At 40.3% G+C, this 17,583-nt stretch overlaps 1 protein-coding gene across 1 annotated transcript in view; it reads left to right on the top strand.

Annotated features, from left to right (window-relative positions):
• The first annotated feature begins 233 nt into the window (after window positions 1-233).
• The window catches only part of ACSM3 (acyl-CoA synthetase medium chain family member 3), a 58,578-nt gene continuing 41,228 nt past the window's right edge, over window positions 234-17,583 (top strand). Inside the window, exons 1-2 of the mRNA XM_007957351.1 lie at window positions 234-452; window positions 1,268-1,478. Of these exons, the coding sequence (XP_007955542.1) occupies window positions 234-452; window positions 1,268-1,478 (430 nt within the window). The remainder of the gene's footprint in view (window positions 453-1,267; window positions 1,479-17,583) is intronic.

Below are 17,583 nucleotides of genomic sequence, written 5' to 3'. Positions count from 1 at the left end.
GTGTTTGTAACAGTGAGTGCTCAGAAAATGTAACTATTATGATGATTGCTACGTTTATTATAATAATATATATATTATTTGTAACAATTATTAGCAAGATGCATAATAATAAAACTTAGCTGTTTTAATGTCTGGCTACTTTCAATACATCAACAAACACGTGTCCTTTTTGCTTGTCTTTTCAGACGAATTGGTCACTGTAGAAATCCTGAGTGCAAAAACATCCAAGACTGATGCTACATCTTGTCACCATGGAGATATTACTTCGTGCCAAGTGTTTTCAGCAACTAGTAACCCCTGGTTCTATAAGAGCACTACATAAAGCTTACAGAGCAATGACTCCTCAGAATTTCTCCAATTATGAATCTATGAAGCAAGAGTTCAAACTGGAGATTCCAGAATATTTCAACTTTGCCAACAATGTTCTGGATCAGTGGACCAATGTAGAAAAGGTATGGAGCAAGGGTCAGTCAGGCAACATCAGTGGTTCTCAACTGGGAGAATTTTGCCCCAGGAGACATTTGGCAATGGAGCCATTTTTGTTGTCAAGACTGGGATGGGAGAGATGCTACTCCCATCTAGTGAGTAGAGGCCAGGAATCCTGATATACTTCCTAGTGCATGGCACAGACTCTCACAACAAAGAATTAAGAAACCAAACCCAACCAGTTGCCATGGAGTGGATTCTGACTTGTAGCAACCCCATGTGTGTCAGAGGGGAACTGTACTCCATTGAATGTTCAGTGGTTGATTTTTCAGAAATAGATCATGAGCCTTTCTTCTAAGGTGCCTCTGGGTAAAACAGAACATTCACCCTTTCATCTGGCAGTTGAGAATGCTGACCTTTGTACCACCTGGGGACTCCAATAAAGTGTCAGTAATTCCATGGTTGAGAAACTCTGGGTTACACAAATGTATGATTCTAGGTTGGCTTTAAAAAAAAAAAGACAGTGAAAGTGATTCTAAGAGTCAGAGATGGTAAGAAATGAAGTATAGATACTGTGTTGAGAGAAACATAAATGAATGCACAAATTCTAACTTTTTGGAAAGAACATTCAGACTAAATGAGAAATGGCATTGGCCAGAAGATATGACATAGCTTCCCCAACATCAAGAATTAAGGACTCCAAGGTGTTTCCAGATATCCAAGTATGTTGTAACTGATGACTTGTGAATTTTCTTCTGAGAAAATATTCCATTAAGTCACCCAAAGTAGAATTTAACTGTACAACCACCTTAAAACCCATGACTGCTTTCTCTTTCCTTAGGCTGGAAAGAGGCCTTCCATTCCAGCCTTCTGGTGGATACATGGAAATGGAGAAGAGGTGAGATGGAGTTTTGAGGAACTGGGATCTTTGTCCAGGAAATTTGCCAATATACTTACAGAAGCCTGTGCCCTGCAAAGGGGAGATCGAGTAATTGTAATTCTCCCCAGGATCCCAGAGTGGTGGCTTGCAAATCTGGCCTGTCTCCGAACAGGTTAGTAATATTCGCACTCTGATCAGATTTAAGCTAAGCTAGATGGACGATTTTCCAAAACATCTAAGGAATCAAGAGACATTTCTTTGGGGGTATTATTTGAAGAAGAACTATGTACAACATAGGATTAACCTAAGAATCATGTGTTGGAAACAGGACATATATTTTGACCTAAATTGTGGTGGTTGTTAGTTGCTGCTGAGTCTGAAGGAGTCCCTAGGTGGCCTAAATGGTTAAGCAATTGATTACTAGTCAAAAGGTTGGTGGTTTGAACCCACTCAGAGGCACGACAGAAAATACGCCTGGCATTCCACTTCCAAAAGGTCACATCCTTAAAAATTCTATGGAACAGTTCTACTCTGCACACATGGGGTTGCATGACCTAAATTAGGAGTGGGGCTGCTTGAACAATTTCTCTCAGAAACATAGCACAAGGCTGGTCCCCATGAGGCAGAGGTTAAAGATGTCCCAAATGTCCAAACTACCATGCAACTCTGTCATTTAGACATTAAGTTCTCCTCTTCCTCCCAGTAACTTCCCCCGTCTTAGGGTTCTGTATTTCACTGTAATGTCTCACAGAACTCACAGACACCCAAAGGATTGTCTCATGTAGTAGTGGTGGAGGCTGGCAGGCTGATGGGTCCCAGGTCCATGAGTGGGTCTGGAGGATCCTCCCAGTTCTCGGGGTTTGATGAGCCTTGATCAGCAGATCAGAAGATCAGATGACGGCTGCTGTCCCAAATCCAGGGGGTGAGATGAGAATGAGCCAAAACACAAAACTGAGCAAGAGGAGGGCGAAACTTCCCAGGAGATTCCTAGGTATACCCTCAAGGAAGCTAAGGGTGGTGACTTGAATTATACCCTCCAGCAAGGCAAGACTCAAGCAAGATACATTCCACCTGTGTTGCCCCAACAGCAATAACCTAAGTGGATGGCTTTAACAATCAGCAGCTCAAGGCAAATCCCACCACAGAGCTGATTGCCAGTCATTATAGGGAACGACTACTACCAGCTGCCCAGCCAAGTTGATACCTGACCCTAACTACCACACCACCCCAAACAGGCCTGGATAATAGGATTTATAATACGTCACAGAATGGAGGACAGTGGCTAGAAGGGCCATGGCAAGCAATTCACCGCAGGGGCTTTTTGTAATAGGTTTGTTAAACAATGAAAATCAGCAACTAAATACTCTCATACCTATTGTTCTTCTCCTACTGTAGGACTCACGGGGATCTGAAATTCAAAACATCCACAATCGAATTTATTATCTGCTCACCCACCCTAGTTCTTGCTTCTTGCCTTTGTTTCTTCTCTTGGTAAATTATCACCCATCTGGTGCCCTAAGCCAGCTATCTGTCATTCCTTTCAACTCATCAGTTCTTATATCTTGTAAATTTGACCTCCTAAGTGTCTCCAGGAGGAGCCCTGGTGGCTCAGTGGTTAAGCATGGGCCTGTTAATCTAAAGTTAGCATCCACCAGCTTCTCCAGGGGAGAAAGACATGGCAGTCTGCTTCTATAAAGATTACAGCCTTGGAAACCCTACAGGGGCAGTTCTACTCTGTCCTGTATGATCGCTGAGTCAGAATTGACTCAATGGGAGTGGATTTGGTTTAATATACTCTACTTCCACATGTACATATGAATTATATACTGGAGTAGCATAGCTCAGTTTTTGACAAAATGATTACTCTCATGAACGATGCATAATGACACTCACTGTGTTAATAAAAACACACCAGTTGCTGTTGAGTGGATTCCAACTTATGGCAGTCCCGTGTGTGTCGGTGTACAACTGTGCTCCATAGAATTTTTAATAGCTGTTTTTTCAGAAATAGATCACCAGGCCTTTCTTCCAAGGCACCTCTTGGTGGACTCAAACCGCCAACGTTTCAGTTCACAGCTGAGCACACTAACCACTTGCCCCTCCCAGGGACTTCTGTCTTAGAAAGGGACTCTTTGATTGTCAGAGTCAGAGACCTTTTCCTATTATAGCTCAAGTCAGAAAGAAAAGTTAATGAAAAGCTACTCACAGAAAAAAGTGTGAAAGAGCATCTAGGCCTCTGCAAGGGACCAGATTACTCAGCAGGCAACTTCTTTTTCTATTCTTTCACTCTGAAACACAGTGTCTGCTCCTTCTCTTTCTTCTCTCTGCTAACACACATTTTCTCTGCTCCTCCATCATTTAGCCTTGGTGATGGGCTTTGGTTTGCCACACTGGTACAGCTTGAGTTAGGTGTCAATTACTCAGCCAATCATCTGTGGCCAATGGCAACTTCATCTGCCATAAGCATGGTTACTCAGGGTGTGGGCAGGAAGCCAGGCAAATTCTCTCAGATATGAGAGTAAGATGGGAGGCAATGATTGTTACATAATTCTTGACAGCATTAGAAACAAGCTCATAGTTACTTGATTTCCTAATAATTTTTCCCTCTTACAAAATATTAGCTAAGGAATGCACTTGCAAGGGCTTCAATTGTTCATATACTACTTAGAGTTATATGAATATGTGATAAAATTAGAAATTATCACAAAGAAATGGTAAAACACCACACTGTGGATAATGGTTACCTGAGGGTGAGGGCAGGGTGGAGAGATTTGACTGGGGCAGAGTGCATAGGGGGCTTCACACATTTTGTTAAATTTTGCTGCTTAAGCTGAGTGGTGAATAATGCTTGTTTTCAGAAATTTTAAAAGGAAACTGTATACACACATTGCATAGACTCTATTGCATGTTTGGTATATTTTGCGATAAAAAAAGAAAATTGTATAATTGAAAGGTATAGATATTTGGAAATATTTTATTACTAGGTGGGAGGGTACTGGGATGAATTTTAATTTGCTTTCAGAAAAGGAAAGGTACACAGCACTGCAGAGGGACACTACTAAACTACAGTTCTCAAAGGGTGGTCCCTGCACCAGCAGCATCAGCAACACTGGGAACTTGTCAAAAATGTCACTTCCCAATTCCCAAGATCTACTGACTCAGAAACTCTGCAGGTGGGCCCTAGCAATATGTGTTTTAACCAAGCCCTACTGGTGGCTCTGGTGGAGTAGTGCCTAAGGCATTTGACTGCTAACCAGAAGGCTGGCAGTTCAAACCCACCAGCCATTGCTCAGAAGGAAGATTGGGCAATCTACTTCCATAGTGATACCACCTTGGAAACCCAAGGAGGGGTCGCTATGAGTTGGGATCGACTTGACGGCAGTGAGTTGTTTTTTTTTTTTTTTTTTTTTTTTTGGTTACTGGTGATTCAGGGAGCTTGGTGTTGAGGCATTCAGCTGCTAACCAAAAGGTTGGCAACTTGAACCTACCAGCTGCCCCATGGGAGAAAGATGAGGCAATCTGCTTCCATAAAGAGCTACAGCCTTGGAAACCCTATGGGGGCAGCTCTGCTCTGTCCTCTATAGGGTTGCTATGAGTCAGAATCTACTTGATAGCAGTGGGTTTGATTGGAGATTACTGGTGATTCTGAGTGTATGTTCAAGTTTGAGAACCATTTAAACTTGAGTTTAAACCACTTAAACTAGAGGAACTGAGTTTACTATCTTACTGGAGGCCCACAGCATGGCACCAATAACCTGTTGCCATCAGTCAATTCCAACCCCATGCATGTCAGAGTAAACTGTTCCATAGGGTTTTCAATGGCTGACTTTCAGAATCACTAGCCTTCCAAGGTGCCTTCCAAGGCTGTGATCTTTAGAGAAGCTAATAGGATAAACCTCCAATCTTTTTTTCTTTTTTTTCCTTCTCTTGCTTTTTTTCTTCTTTTTTAAGTTTTTGTTGTGATTTGGGTGAAACTTTACAGAGTAAATTCATTTTCCATACAGCAGTTTGCACACATTTTGTTTCATGACATTGACTACAATTCCCCACAGTGTAACAGCTCTCTTCCCATTTCCTCCCTGTAGTTACCTTTTCCCAGTGTCCTTCTTTCCTATACATTCCTGCCCCCTGAGCTGTCTCCCTGTGCAAACACTCCATCTGTTCTCCCATGATTGATTGTTCTAAGGAGTGTGTCTACCTGATGCAAATTTTCACCCTATATGCCTGTCTTTGTTTGGCTGGAAACCACAGGAGTGAGTTCAGTTCCAGACCTGAAGGGCAACAACGGGCCATAGTCTTAGGGGTCTCACCAGGCTCTATCAGGCCAGTAAACCTGATCTTTTTTTTTTTTTCATCATTTTGTATTTTGTTCCACATTGTTCTCCCACTCTATCCAGTATCCCCTGCAATGATCCCTTTCTGAGTGGTTGACAGTGGTAGCTGAGTACCATCTAGTTCTGGTCTCATGGTCATATAGGCTGAGGTTCGTATGGACTAGTCCCTTGGACTAATTGTTTCCATGTGCCTTTGGTTTTCTTCATTCTTCTTTCCTCTAGATGAGGAGAGATCCGTTGTTACATCTAGATGGCCACTTGCAAGCTTTTAAGACCTCAGTCACTACTCACCAGAGTAGGATGTAGGACAATGTTTTTGTGTAGTATGTTACATCAATTGAGCTTGATGTCCCCTGTGACCATGGTCCAGAGCCCACATCCAACTATTTGCTCCCTCATGATGGTTGTCTGTGGCTAAGAAGTGATCATAACTTTGCCCCTTCTTAGCTCTATTTTATATATGTGGATATTCTTAAAGCACATATGCCCTGCATATTCTGTGAGAGCCTTTGTTTTACCTTATTTATATGTTTATACATGATTACATCATCACTTCTGGAATCCATACAATCAGCTTATTCTCTACAAAGTTATACTTTTCTATGTGCTCAAGGACAACAAGTGGTCATTAAAACAATCACAAAAGCCTCCTCAGGAATAAGGAATGTAAAATGATAAATGTTTACTAGGGCACAGTGGTCCAAAATATGAAACATCCCAATAAGATTAAAACATGGATTACTGGAATAACATCTACTTTTAATACTTGACGTTTTGCCAAGTAAGCATTTAACCATGAGAGAGGCCTTGCTTTCTCTTGTTTGCTGTTGGACATGTGCCTTGCACTCATGTCCACTGATGATTTCTCTCTTGGTCTCCAACACCTTTTTTTTTTTTTTTTTTTTTTATGATTTTGAGTTTTGTTCCACTCTGTTCTCCCACTCTATTCAGTGTCTCCTACATAGATCCTCCTCCAAGTGGTTGACATTGGTAGCTGGGCACCATCTAGTTCTTCTGGTCTCATAGTCATATACGTTGAGGATCGCATGGTGTACCAGTCCCTTGCACTAATTGTTTCCATGTGTCTTCGGTTTTCTTCATTCTTCTTTGCTGTGAACAAGGAGAGACCCATCGTTGCATCTAGATGGCTGCTTACAAGCTTTTAAGATCGCTACTCACCAAAGTAGGATGTAGAACAATGTTTATGCTATGCCAGTTGAGCTTGATGTCCCCTGTGACCATGGTCCCAAGTCCACAGGTCCAACTACTCACTCCCTCCAGGTAGCTGGCTGTGGCCAAGATGTGAGTACAACCTTGTCCCTTGTCAGCTCTACTATATACCTGGAAATTCTTACAGAACATTACAAATACACTTGTAGAAACATTGTCTGCCATCCCTGTCATGTGCACAATCCTGCCTGCATGCTGTTGTTGTTAGGTGCTGTCAAGTTGTCTCCAACTCATAGCGACCCTAGACACAGCAGAATGAAACACTGCCCGGTCTTGCGCCAGCCTCACGATCCTTGCTATACCTGAGGCCATCATTGCAGCCACTGTGTCTATACATCTTGTTGAGGGCCTTCCCCTTCTTCATTGACCCTTCACTTTACCAAGCATGGTTTCCTTCTCCAGGGAATGGTTCCTTCTGACAACATGACCAAAGTAGGTGAGACGAAGTCTGGCCATTCTCGCTTCCGAGGAGCATTCTGGCTGCATAGACATACCTAATTGTGTTGACATCAGGATTTAAAAGTCCAGTCCAACCACCCATCCCTCCAGACCCATCCCTCCTCTCTGCAACATGTATTTACTGAGCATCTGTCATGTTTCAGGCATTGTGAAGTTCAAGGTCCAATGGGAGAGAGAGTGATGAGTTAAATAAACACATAGTGTGGTGAGAGTAACAAATATTATGAAGGAAATAGCACAGGAGTTGGGAATGTACAAGAGGGGGCCCACTACAGACTGAGAGAAGGTCTTCTAGGGGACTGGTTAAACTGAGGCCTGAGGGATGATTCAGCCTAAGGGAGAAGGGAGACAGGGAGGGAGTTTTCTAGGCAAGTGAACAAAACCAAATCAAACCTACTGTAATTGAGTCAATTCTGACTCACAGTGACCCTGCAGGACAGAGTAGAACTGTCCCATAGGGTTTCTAAGACTGTAATCTTTACAGAAGCAGGCTGCCACATCTTTCTCCCATGGAATGGCTAGTAGGTTTGAACCCTGACCTTTCAATTATCATATTAGTGCTTTAACCACTGCACCAACAGGGAAGGGCAAATGAATAAGCATATGCAAATGCCCTGAGGCAAGCAATAACTTATTGGTTTGAAAAAATGAAAACAGGCCAGTGTGGAGCATAATATGTGAAATCCCTTGGCAAAGACTTCTTCCCTAGACAGGTTAAAGATGGGCACCATCAGAGTCATCCCTGTGAGACTCTTTTTCCTATCCTTCTGTGCCTGCAATACGGGACTCCTGGTGGCACAGTAATTAAAGTGCTCAGCTGCCATCCAAAAAGTCAGTGGTTCAAACCCAACCTACCATCCACTCTGTGGTAGAAAGATGTGGCAGTTTGCTTCTGTGAAGATTTATAGCCTTGGAAACCCTATGGGGCAGTTCTACTCTGTCCTATAGAGTTACTATCAGTTGGAATTGGCTGGATGATAATGGGTTTTTAGATTTGGTGCCTGCAGTACCATTATATATTTAATTTATATTTATATATTTATTTATATTTATATATTTATATATATATTTTTTATATATTTATATATTTTATATATTTATATATTTATAAATTATATATTTAATTTATACCATTATATCATTAATATATCATATATCCTTGTATAGCTTTGCCTTGCTTTTCTATGAAATATTATTTCTCTTTATAGTGATTTTGCATATCTCTGTTCTAGTTTGTGTTGTTTTATTTTATAGTTTAGCTGCTGTAAGGCAATCTATTTCCCTTATTTTCAAGTTCTCAGAGAGACCTGCCCTGTAGCCCCTTGTACCAACAACAAACTCACACCACATTTTAAATTTCCAACTCTTTTCTGTGTTGCTTCTGTTTATGTTGTTGGTGTTAGGTGCCATCGAGTCATCTCTGACTCATTGCAATCCTATGTACAACAGAATGAAACACTGCCCAGTCCTGCACCATTCTCATAATCCTTGCTATACCTGAGCCCATCGTGGCAGCCACTGTGTCAATCTATCTCATTGAAGGTCTTCCCCTTTTTTGCTGACTCTCCACTTTACCAAGCATGATGTCCTCCTCCAGTGAATAGTCCCTTTTGACAACATCACCAAATTAAATGAGACAAATTCTGGCCATTCTTGATTCCAAGGGGCATTCTGGCTGCACTTCTTCCAGGACAGATTTGTTTGTTCTTCTGTTAGTCTGTGGTACTTTCAGTGTTCTTCACCAACAGCATAGCTCAAAAGCATCAACTCTTCCTTGCACTTCCTTATTTACTGTCCAGCTTTCACATGCATATGAGGCTATTGAAAATACCATAGCTTGGGTTAGGCACACCTTAGTCTTCAAAGAGACATCTTTGCTCTTTAAAGAGGTCTTTTGCAAAATCCGATTACAACAGAAATATCAGCATACATTATTTTAAAATATTAATCCCCAATCAGCTGGACCCAATCTTTATGTAATTACCAGAAAAGCTAGTGCAACACTTAAACTCAATTGACAGATCACAGTTTGCTCATATGCTCATTTTTATCTTCACAAGAGTTGTATGAATAGGAAGGGAAAGCCTCATTTTATAAAGGTTTTATAAAATTTTATAAAGGGAAGCTAAAGGTTTCCTAGATGCTGGACAAGAAAAATTAAGTCACTTGTCCAAGGCTACTTAACAAGTGGGTACTTGAGCCCAGTGCACACTCCAACATTTTCTAGAATTTTCATAGAATTTCAAATTGAAAATGGGTCTTAAAAATCATCTACTTTGGAGGTTCCAGTGAGATGGTGGAATAGGCAGACAAATTATACAGACCCTCTTCAACAAAGAAACCATTAACTATTAACACAGATACAGAGATAATCCTGGGGCCCTGAGCTTTGAAAAGAAGGATACAGAAGGGGACTAAACTCGTAAAAGAACCTGCATGAAAACACCAAAAAAGAAGACATGGAGCTGTGGTCTGTCAGCAATCCTAATAGCATGGACATCTTGGATATTGCCAAGTTAGGACCTAAGAATTAACCTAAAAATCAGCTCCGGTAGCCAGGAGCAGCATGGAGGACTGCACTGGTGGCTGATGAATAAAAGGGGAAGCAGCAAAGAGAGAGACAGGCTGAGCTGTAGAATTTTGGCTGTCCAGAAGGTGCAGCCATTTTGAACATTTACAAGTGATTCGACCATTTTAGATATTTAAAACAGCAGCATTCTTTCAGATTCCAGGGACCTATGAATAGGCTTCACTTGCTGGGGACCACAAGGACATTCCAGACATGAAGGACTGGAAAGGTGTGATATTCTCCTTGTTACTCTTATACCCCACACCCTCTTGGTGAATGGAGGTATGGCCATCCCTCCCTCCCATCCACCTTCTGGTTTGACAGGAATTCCATCCCAGTCTGTGTGCTCTGACCAAGCCTGGGTGGCCTGTCCTGCCTGCCCAGATTTTTTTTTTTTTCCTTTTAATAATTTTTTTGTTTTGTCTGTTTTAAATTATTATTAATATTTACTATTTTAAATCTGTATTATTTTTTCTTCTTCCTTCCCAGGTTCTAATTTTCAGCTTTCTTGTTCTTTGTTCCTTTTTCTTTCTTTCTTTCTTGTGGTTCTCCCCATTCCTTGTTTTTCTTTTTGCATTTTTTCCATTTTTTTCTTCATTATTCTCCTACTCTAGCTCTTTCCTCTTATTCCCCCCTCCCCAGATATTGTGGGTTTTTTTTCCTCTCTTTTCCCCCCTTTTCTATCCATATTTCTTTTGCTTTTTAGTGTAATTCTTTAAATAGTGTCTCTCATTTATTGCCTTTCCTCTTTTTTCTTTTTTTCTCTTTTTGGTGATTGTTCCTGTGTGTTTATGTATTGTGTTTTTGTCCTCTTGCTTTTACTTTTTTGATGGTTTTTTTATTGTTGTTTTGTCTAACTGAATGAGAGACAGCAACTGTGCCCATATGACACAACTACACCCACACCTCCTGCAGCTCCACTTACTGAGTGAGAGTGACCACTTCCTTCTGCATGAACTGATGGTGATACATGACCACCAATAAAAGCCTGACTCACTCTTAACTGCTCTTCACAAACAGTTAAGAGAGATCTGTGCAACCACTCTCATTCTCTGTCACACTTACCAAGAGACAGGTGCATAAGTGCTGCCAATTAGCAAATAGAAGAGCACAGTACCCTGCTTACTCAGATACATCCAAAAAAGAAAAAAGAAAGAAAGAAAACTAAAATCTTGGGTGAGTCACTCCAACATACAATCACCAATTAAATATAAATACAACAAAGTCACAATGCCTCACAGACAACAGACCCTCACAGTCCAACAAAGAAGGAAGATAAAATGGTAGGAAAAAGGGGCAGGATACAGACCCAGAACACATCCCTGAAGAAGAAGTAGCCTTGGAATTCCCTGATAAGGAATTCAAAAGAATTACACTTCGGTACCTTCAATGGATCAAGAAACAGACAAAATTAAGGAAAACACAGGCAAAGCCCTAGAATAATTTTAGAAGAAAATACAAGAACAAAATGACAAAAATAATTGAAAAATTAGAAATCATACAAAACTACAGCTACAAATCCAGAAGATTAATACTAAATAGTCAGAAATAGATAACACATTGGAAGGGCAAAAGAGTAGACTTGAATCAATGGAAGACAGAATTAATGAGATTGAAGACAAATACCTGAATATTCTTTGGAAAGGGATCAATCAGAAAAAAGATCAAAACAGAATGAAGAAAGCTTAAGGTTCATGTGGGATAACATCAAAAGGAATAACCTACGTGTCACTGGAATTCCAGAACAGGAAGAGGAAAATAAAACAACTGAGAAAATTGTACAAGATTTGTCAGAAGAGAACTTGCCTTATATGATGAAAGATGAGAATATATCCACTCAGGAAGTCCAACGAACCCCAAACAGGGTAGACCCCAAAAGAAAATCACCAAGACATATCATCATCAAATTCACCAAAATCAAACAAAAAGAAAGAATCCTGGAAGCAGAACAGGAAATATGAAAAGTTACCTACAAAGAGCAACCAGTAAGACTAAGCTCTGATTTCTCAGCAGAAGCCATGCAGGTGAGAAGGCAATGGGATGGTATATATATATAAAACCCTGAAAGGGAAAAATTTCCAACCAAGATTTATGTTGTTGTTGTTGTTGTTGTTATGTGCCATCAAGTCAAACCTGACTCATAGTGACCCCTCCTTGGGTTTCTGAGGCAGTATCACTATGGAAGTAGGATTGCCCAACCTTCCTTCCGAGGAGTGGCTGGTGGGTTTGAACCACCAGCCGTCTGGTTAGCAGGCAAGTGTCTTAGCCACTATGCTACCAGAGCTCCAAGATTTATATACCCAGCAAAATTATCCCTCAAATATGATGGTAGAATTAGGAGATTTCCAGATAACCAGAAATTAAGGGAATTTGTTAAAACCAGACCAAACTTGCAAGAGATAACAAAGGGAATCCTTTGAACAGAGAACCATAATAGCAAACAACAACTGGCCATTAATACACATGATGACATAACCCAGAAACCAACCCAGTTATGGAAGTATCCAAAGTAAAATGAGCTTACAAGATTGTAAACAGGGAACCAGAGACATCAATTGGCAAATGAGGAGAGCTACAAACCAAAAAGAGGGGAAAAAATAGTGTAGTTACACAACTTCTAAATGGTGAGAAAGTCAAGAGAGTTTCAAGATACCATGGACTGTTTTAAACATGGGGAGAAAATGATATGTCACAGGGTAACCTCAAAGAAAAATGATAAACCTTCACATCACAATAAAAAAGAGGACAATCACAAATATTTGGCAAATACTAAAACAACAACAATAAATGAAATGACAACATGATTCATAAACAAAATGAACTCAGTACAGAAAACTATATGGAACAAAGAAACCAGGAACACCATGAAAAAACACATAACAAAATGACACCAACAAGTTCATACTTGTCAATAATGACACTGAATGTCAATGGATTAAATGCACCACTCAAGAGACGGAGAGTTGCAGGCTGGATAAGAAAATATAACTCATCAATATGCTGTCTACAAGAAACACCCCTGAGAGACAAAGACAAAAATAGACTAAAAATCAAAAGATTGAAAAAAGATGTATCAAGCAAATGGCAACCAAAAAAGAGCAGGAGGGGCAATATTTATTTCTGATAAAATTGACTTTAAGACAAAAAACATCATAAGAAACAAGGAAGGACACCATATAATGATTAAAGGATCCATCAAACAAGATAACATAACCATAATAAATATCTATGGACCAAATGAAAGAGCCCCAAAATGCATAAATCAGACTTCAATAGAATTGAAAAGACAAATAGATGACTCCATAGTCATAGTAGGAGACTTTCATACACCACTTTCTATCAAAGATAGAACAGCTGGAAAGAAACTCAACAAAGGTTCAGAAGAACTAAACAATACAATTCACCATGGTGATTGTTCTGGTTACCTAATGCTGCTCTGACAAGAATATATCACAAATGGAATGGCCTTAAGAAGCAGGCATTTATTGTTACAATTTGGAGGCTTTAAGTCCAAGTTCAAAGTGACAGGCTCTAGGGGCATTTCTTCACTCAGACAGCTGTTGGCTGCTGAGGCTGAGAAGCCCCAGGGTTGACAAGTAAAAAGGCACAGTCCCGATGTTACCTATCCATTAACTTAAGTCCACTGTAAGTCCCAAGGTTGGCAGGGCATAGTAGGCTGCTGAGCAATGACACGGCTACATGCAGGGTCCAAGCATGCCAAAGGCTAGAGACCATTCTCAAAGCTTCTCCTTATATACAGGAAGCAGACCACACACCCAAAGGCAGCACTCAGCTGCTCATAGTAGAGTCCACCATGGAGTTGATTACCAGTCTCATTATGGGGAATACTACATCCAGCTGCCTAGCCACTCAACCAGGCCTAGCTAAACTGACACAAAAACATAACCACCACAGTGATCTTATGGACATAAACACAGCACTTCACCCAACAACAGCACAATATACATTCTTTTCCAGTGCACATGGAACATTCTCCAGGATAGACCATATGTTAGGCCATAAAGCAAGCCTCAATAAATTTAAAAACATTGAAATACTGCAAGCATCTTTTCAGATCACAATGCTATAAAATTAGAAATGAAAACTAGGAAGATTAGCAGAAAAAGAGCAAGCACATGGAAACTGAATAACACCCTCCATAAGAAAGACTGGGTAATAGAAGAAATAAAAGATGAAATTAAAGAATTCCCTGAATCAAACGAGAATGAAAACACAACATACCAAAATCTTTGGGACACAGCGAAAGAAGTGATCAGAGGCCAATTTATAACAATAAATGTAAACATCAAAAAAGAATAAAGTGCCAAAATCAACACTTTAAACTAATATCTCCCACAATTAGAAAAAGAACAGTAAGAAAAGCCTAGAGTCACCAGAATAAAGGAAATAAAGATTTGAGCAGAAATAAACAGAAAATAGGAAGACAATAGAAAAAATAAACAAGACCAGAAGATAGTTTTTTGAAAAGATTAATAAAATTGACAAACCACTGGCAAATTTAACAAAGGAAAAGATGAAGAGAATAAGAAACCAGTTGGGCAACATCACAGCAGAACCTACTGAAATAAAAAGGATAGTATCAGGATACTATGAAGAACTGTACTCCAACAAATCTGAGAATCTAAACAAAATGAACAGATTTCTAGAAACACACTGTTTACCTAAACTAACATAGACTGAGGTGGAAAAGTTGAACAGATCCATAATAAAAGAAGAAATTGAACTGTTGTTGTTGTTTTTAGCTGCTGTCACGTCATCTCCAATTCATAGCAACCCCACACACAGCAAAAACACTGCCCTGTCCTGTGCAAGCTTCACGATCCTTGCTATATTTGAGCCCATCACCGAAGCCACTGTGTCAATCCATCTTGTTGAGGGTCTTCCCCTCTTTCATCAACCCTCCACTTTGCCAAGCATGACATCCTTCTCCAGGGAATGGTACCTTCTTACAACTTACACAGGTTTCAACGCAGCTTACCAACTGAGACAGACTAGGAAGAAGGAAGAAGCCATCCACTTCTCAAAGAATTGGCCAGGGAAAACTGTATGAATAGCAGAAACTGAACAGATCATTAAAAAAAAATTACCAACAACAACAAAAAAAACACCTGGCCCAGATGCTTTCACTGGAAAATTCTACCAGCATTCAGAGAACTGACACCAATCCTACTCAAACTATTCCAAAACATAGAAAAGAATGGAATTCTCCCAAATTCGTTCTATGAAACAAGCTTAACCTTGATACAAAAACAAGGCAAAGATATCACTCAAAGGAAAACTACAGACCAATATCTCTCACAAATGTAGGTGCAAAAATATTCAACAAAATACTAGCCAATAGACTCCAACAACATATGAAAAAGATAATTCATTATGACCAAGTGGCATTCATATCAGGTATGCAAGGATGGTTCAACGTTAGAAAAACAATCAACATCATCTATCACATAAATAAAACAAAGGAAAAGAACCACAAGATCTTATTAATCAATGGAGAAAAGGCATTTTATAAAATCCAACACCCATACCTGATCAAAACTCTCTGCAAAATAGGAATAGAAGGGACATTCCTCAACATAATAAAGGGCATATATCGAAACCAACAGCCAACATTATTCTCAGTGGAGAGAGAGACTGAAACCATTCCCCTTGCAAACAGAAACCAAACAAGGATGCTTTCTATCACCACTTCTATTCAACACTGTATTGGAAGTCCTAGCCAGGGCAATAAGGAGGGATATTATCAAGGTCATATTTTGGCTTTCATGAACTTGTTTTAATTGTCTTCAACTTCAACTTGACTGTCAATATGCGTTGTTGATGGTCTGTTCCACAATCAGCTCCTGGCCTTGTTTTGGCTGAAGGTATTGAACTTCTCCATCACCTCTTGCCACAGAGATATTCAGTCTGATTCCTGTGCATTCCATCTGGTGAAGTCCACATGTTAGTCATCACTTTTGTTGTTGAAAAAAGGTATTTGCAATGAGTAAGTGTTGGTCTTGCAAAATTCTACCATGTGTTCTCTGTCGTTATTTCTGTCTCCAAGGCCATATTTTCCAATCACCAGTGCCTCTTCTTTGTTTCCAACTTTTGCATTCCAGTCACCAGTGATACTCAACACATCTTGCATGTTCAACCAATTTCAGACTGCCAAAGTAGGTAGAAACCGTCAATATCCTCATCTTTGACTTTGGTGGTTGGTGTGTAAACTTGGATAATTGTAGTATTAACTGGTCTTCCTTGTAGGCATATGGATATTATCCTATCATAACAGCATTGTACTTCAGGACAGATTTTGAAACAGTCTTTGTGACTATGAATGCCACACCTTTCCTCTCCAGTTTATCATTCGCAGCATAGTAGATCATATGGTTTTCTGATTCAAAATAGCCAAAAGAGTCCATTTTGGCTCACTAGGAAATCGATCTTTATGAGTTCCATTTCATTTTGACAACTTCCAATTCTCCTAGATTCAAACTTCATACAGTCCATGTTCCAATTATTAATGGATGTTTTCATCTGTTTCTGATCATTTTGAGTCATGCCACATCAGCCAATGGAGGTCCCAAAAGTTTTACTCTACCCATATCATTAAGGCCGTCCCTACTCTGAGGAGTAAGCTCTTCCCCAGTCAAATTATGAGTGCCTTCCAACCTCATGGGCTCATCTTCCAGCACTTTGTTGGACAATGTTTCAGGGCTGTTCGTAAAATTTTCCAGTAATGTATCAGGTCGTGTTTCACTGCTGTTCATAAGGTTTTCACTGGCCAATTCTTTGAGAAGTGGAAGATCTCTTCCTTTTTCTGAGTCTGTCTAAGCCCAGAAGCTCCACTGAAACCTCTCTATCATGGGTAATCCTACTGGCATTCTGCAACACAGTGGCATAGCCTCCAACCTCACAGAACACGTAAGCCACCACAGGATGACAAACTGACAGACAAGTTTGTCTCCCTTAGTTGTTATAAAGCCCTCTGCACCTGCCTACCTCAGGCCCCAGTCTTAATATAGACCTATACCCAGCAAAAAGCAGCCTCCAAGCCCTGGTCCTGCCTACCTCTGGCCCCTGCCTTAATATAGAGCCACACCAAAGGGAAAGGCAGCCTCCAAGCCCCTGGTCTAAATTCCTCAGGCCCTGGTCTTAATATAGAGCCACACCCAAGTGAAAAGCAGGCTCCAAGCCCCTGGCCTGCCTAACTCAGACCCCTGACTTAATATAGAGCCACACCCAAGCAAAAAGCAGCCTCCAAGTCACTAGCCTGCCTACCTCAGGCCCTGGCCTTAACACAGAGCAACAACCAAGTGAAAAGCAGCCTCCAAGTCCCCCAGAAACCATAAGAGATCTACATAAATGGAAGAACATATACCATGCTCATGGATAGAAAGACAGAACATTGTGAAAATCTCAATTCCACCTATAGCAATCTATACATTCACTGCAATCCCAATCCAGATACCATCATCATTCTTTAAGGATGTGGAAAAACTAATCACTAACTTTATACAGAAAGGAAAGAGAACTCAGATAAGCAAAGCACCATTGAAGAAGAAGAACAAAGTAGGAGGTCTCACATTCCCAGATCTCAAAACCTACTATACAGCCACAGTAGTCAAAACTGCCTGGTATTGGTACAATGACAGACACATAGACCAATGGAATAGAATTGA

The sequence above is a fragment of the Orycteropus afer genome, unplaced genomic scaffold (genome assembly GCF_000298275.1).
Source record: "Orycteropus afer afer isolate SDZICR_OR568_19922 unplaced genomic scaffold, OryAfe1.0 scaffold00732, whole genome shotgun sequence".
Taxonomy (NCBI): domain Eukaryota; kingdom Metazoa; phylum Chordata; class Mammalia; order Tubulidentata; family Orycteropodidae; genus Orycteropus; species Orycteropus afer.
This window is presented reverse-complemented; position numbering and strand designations above follow the sequence as displayed.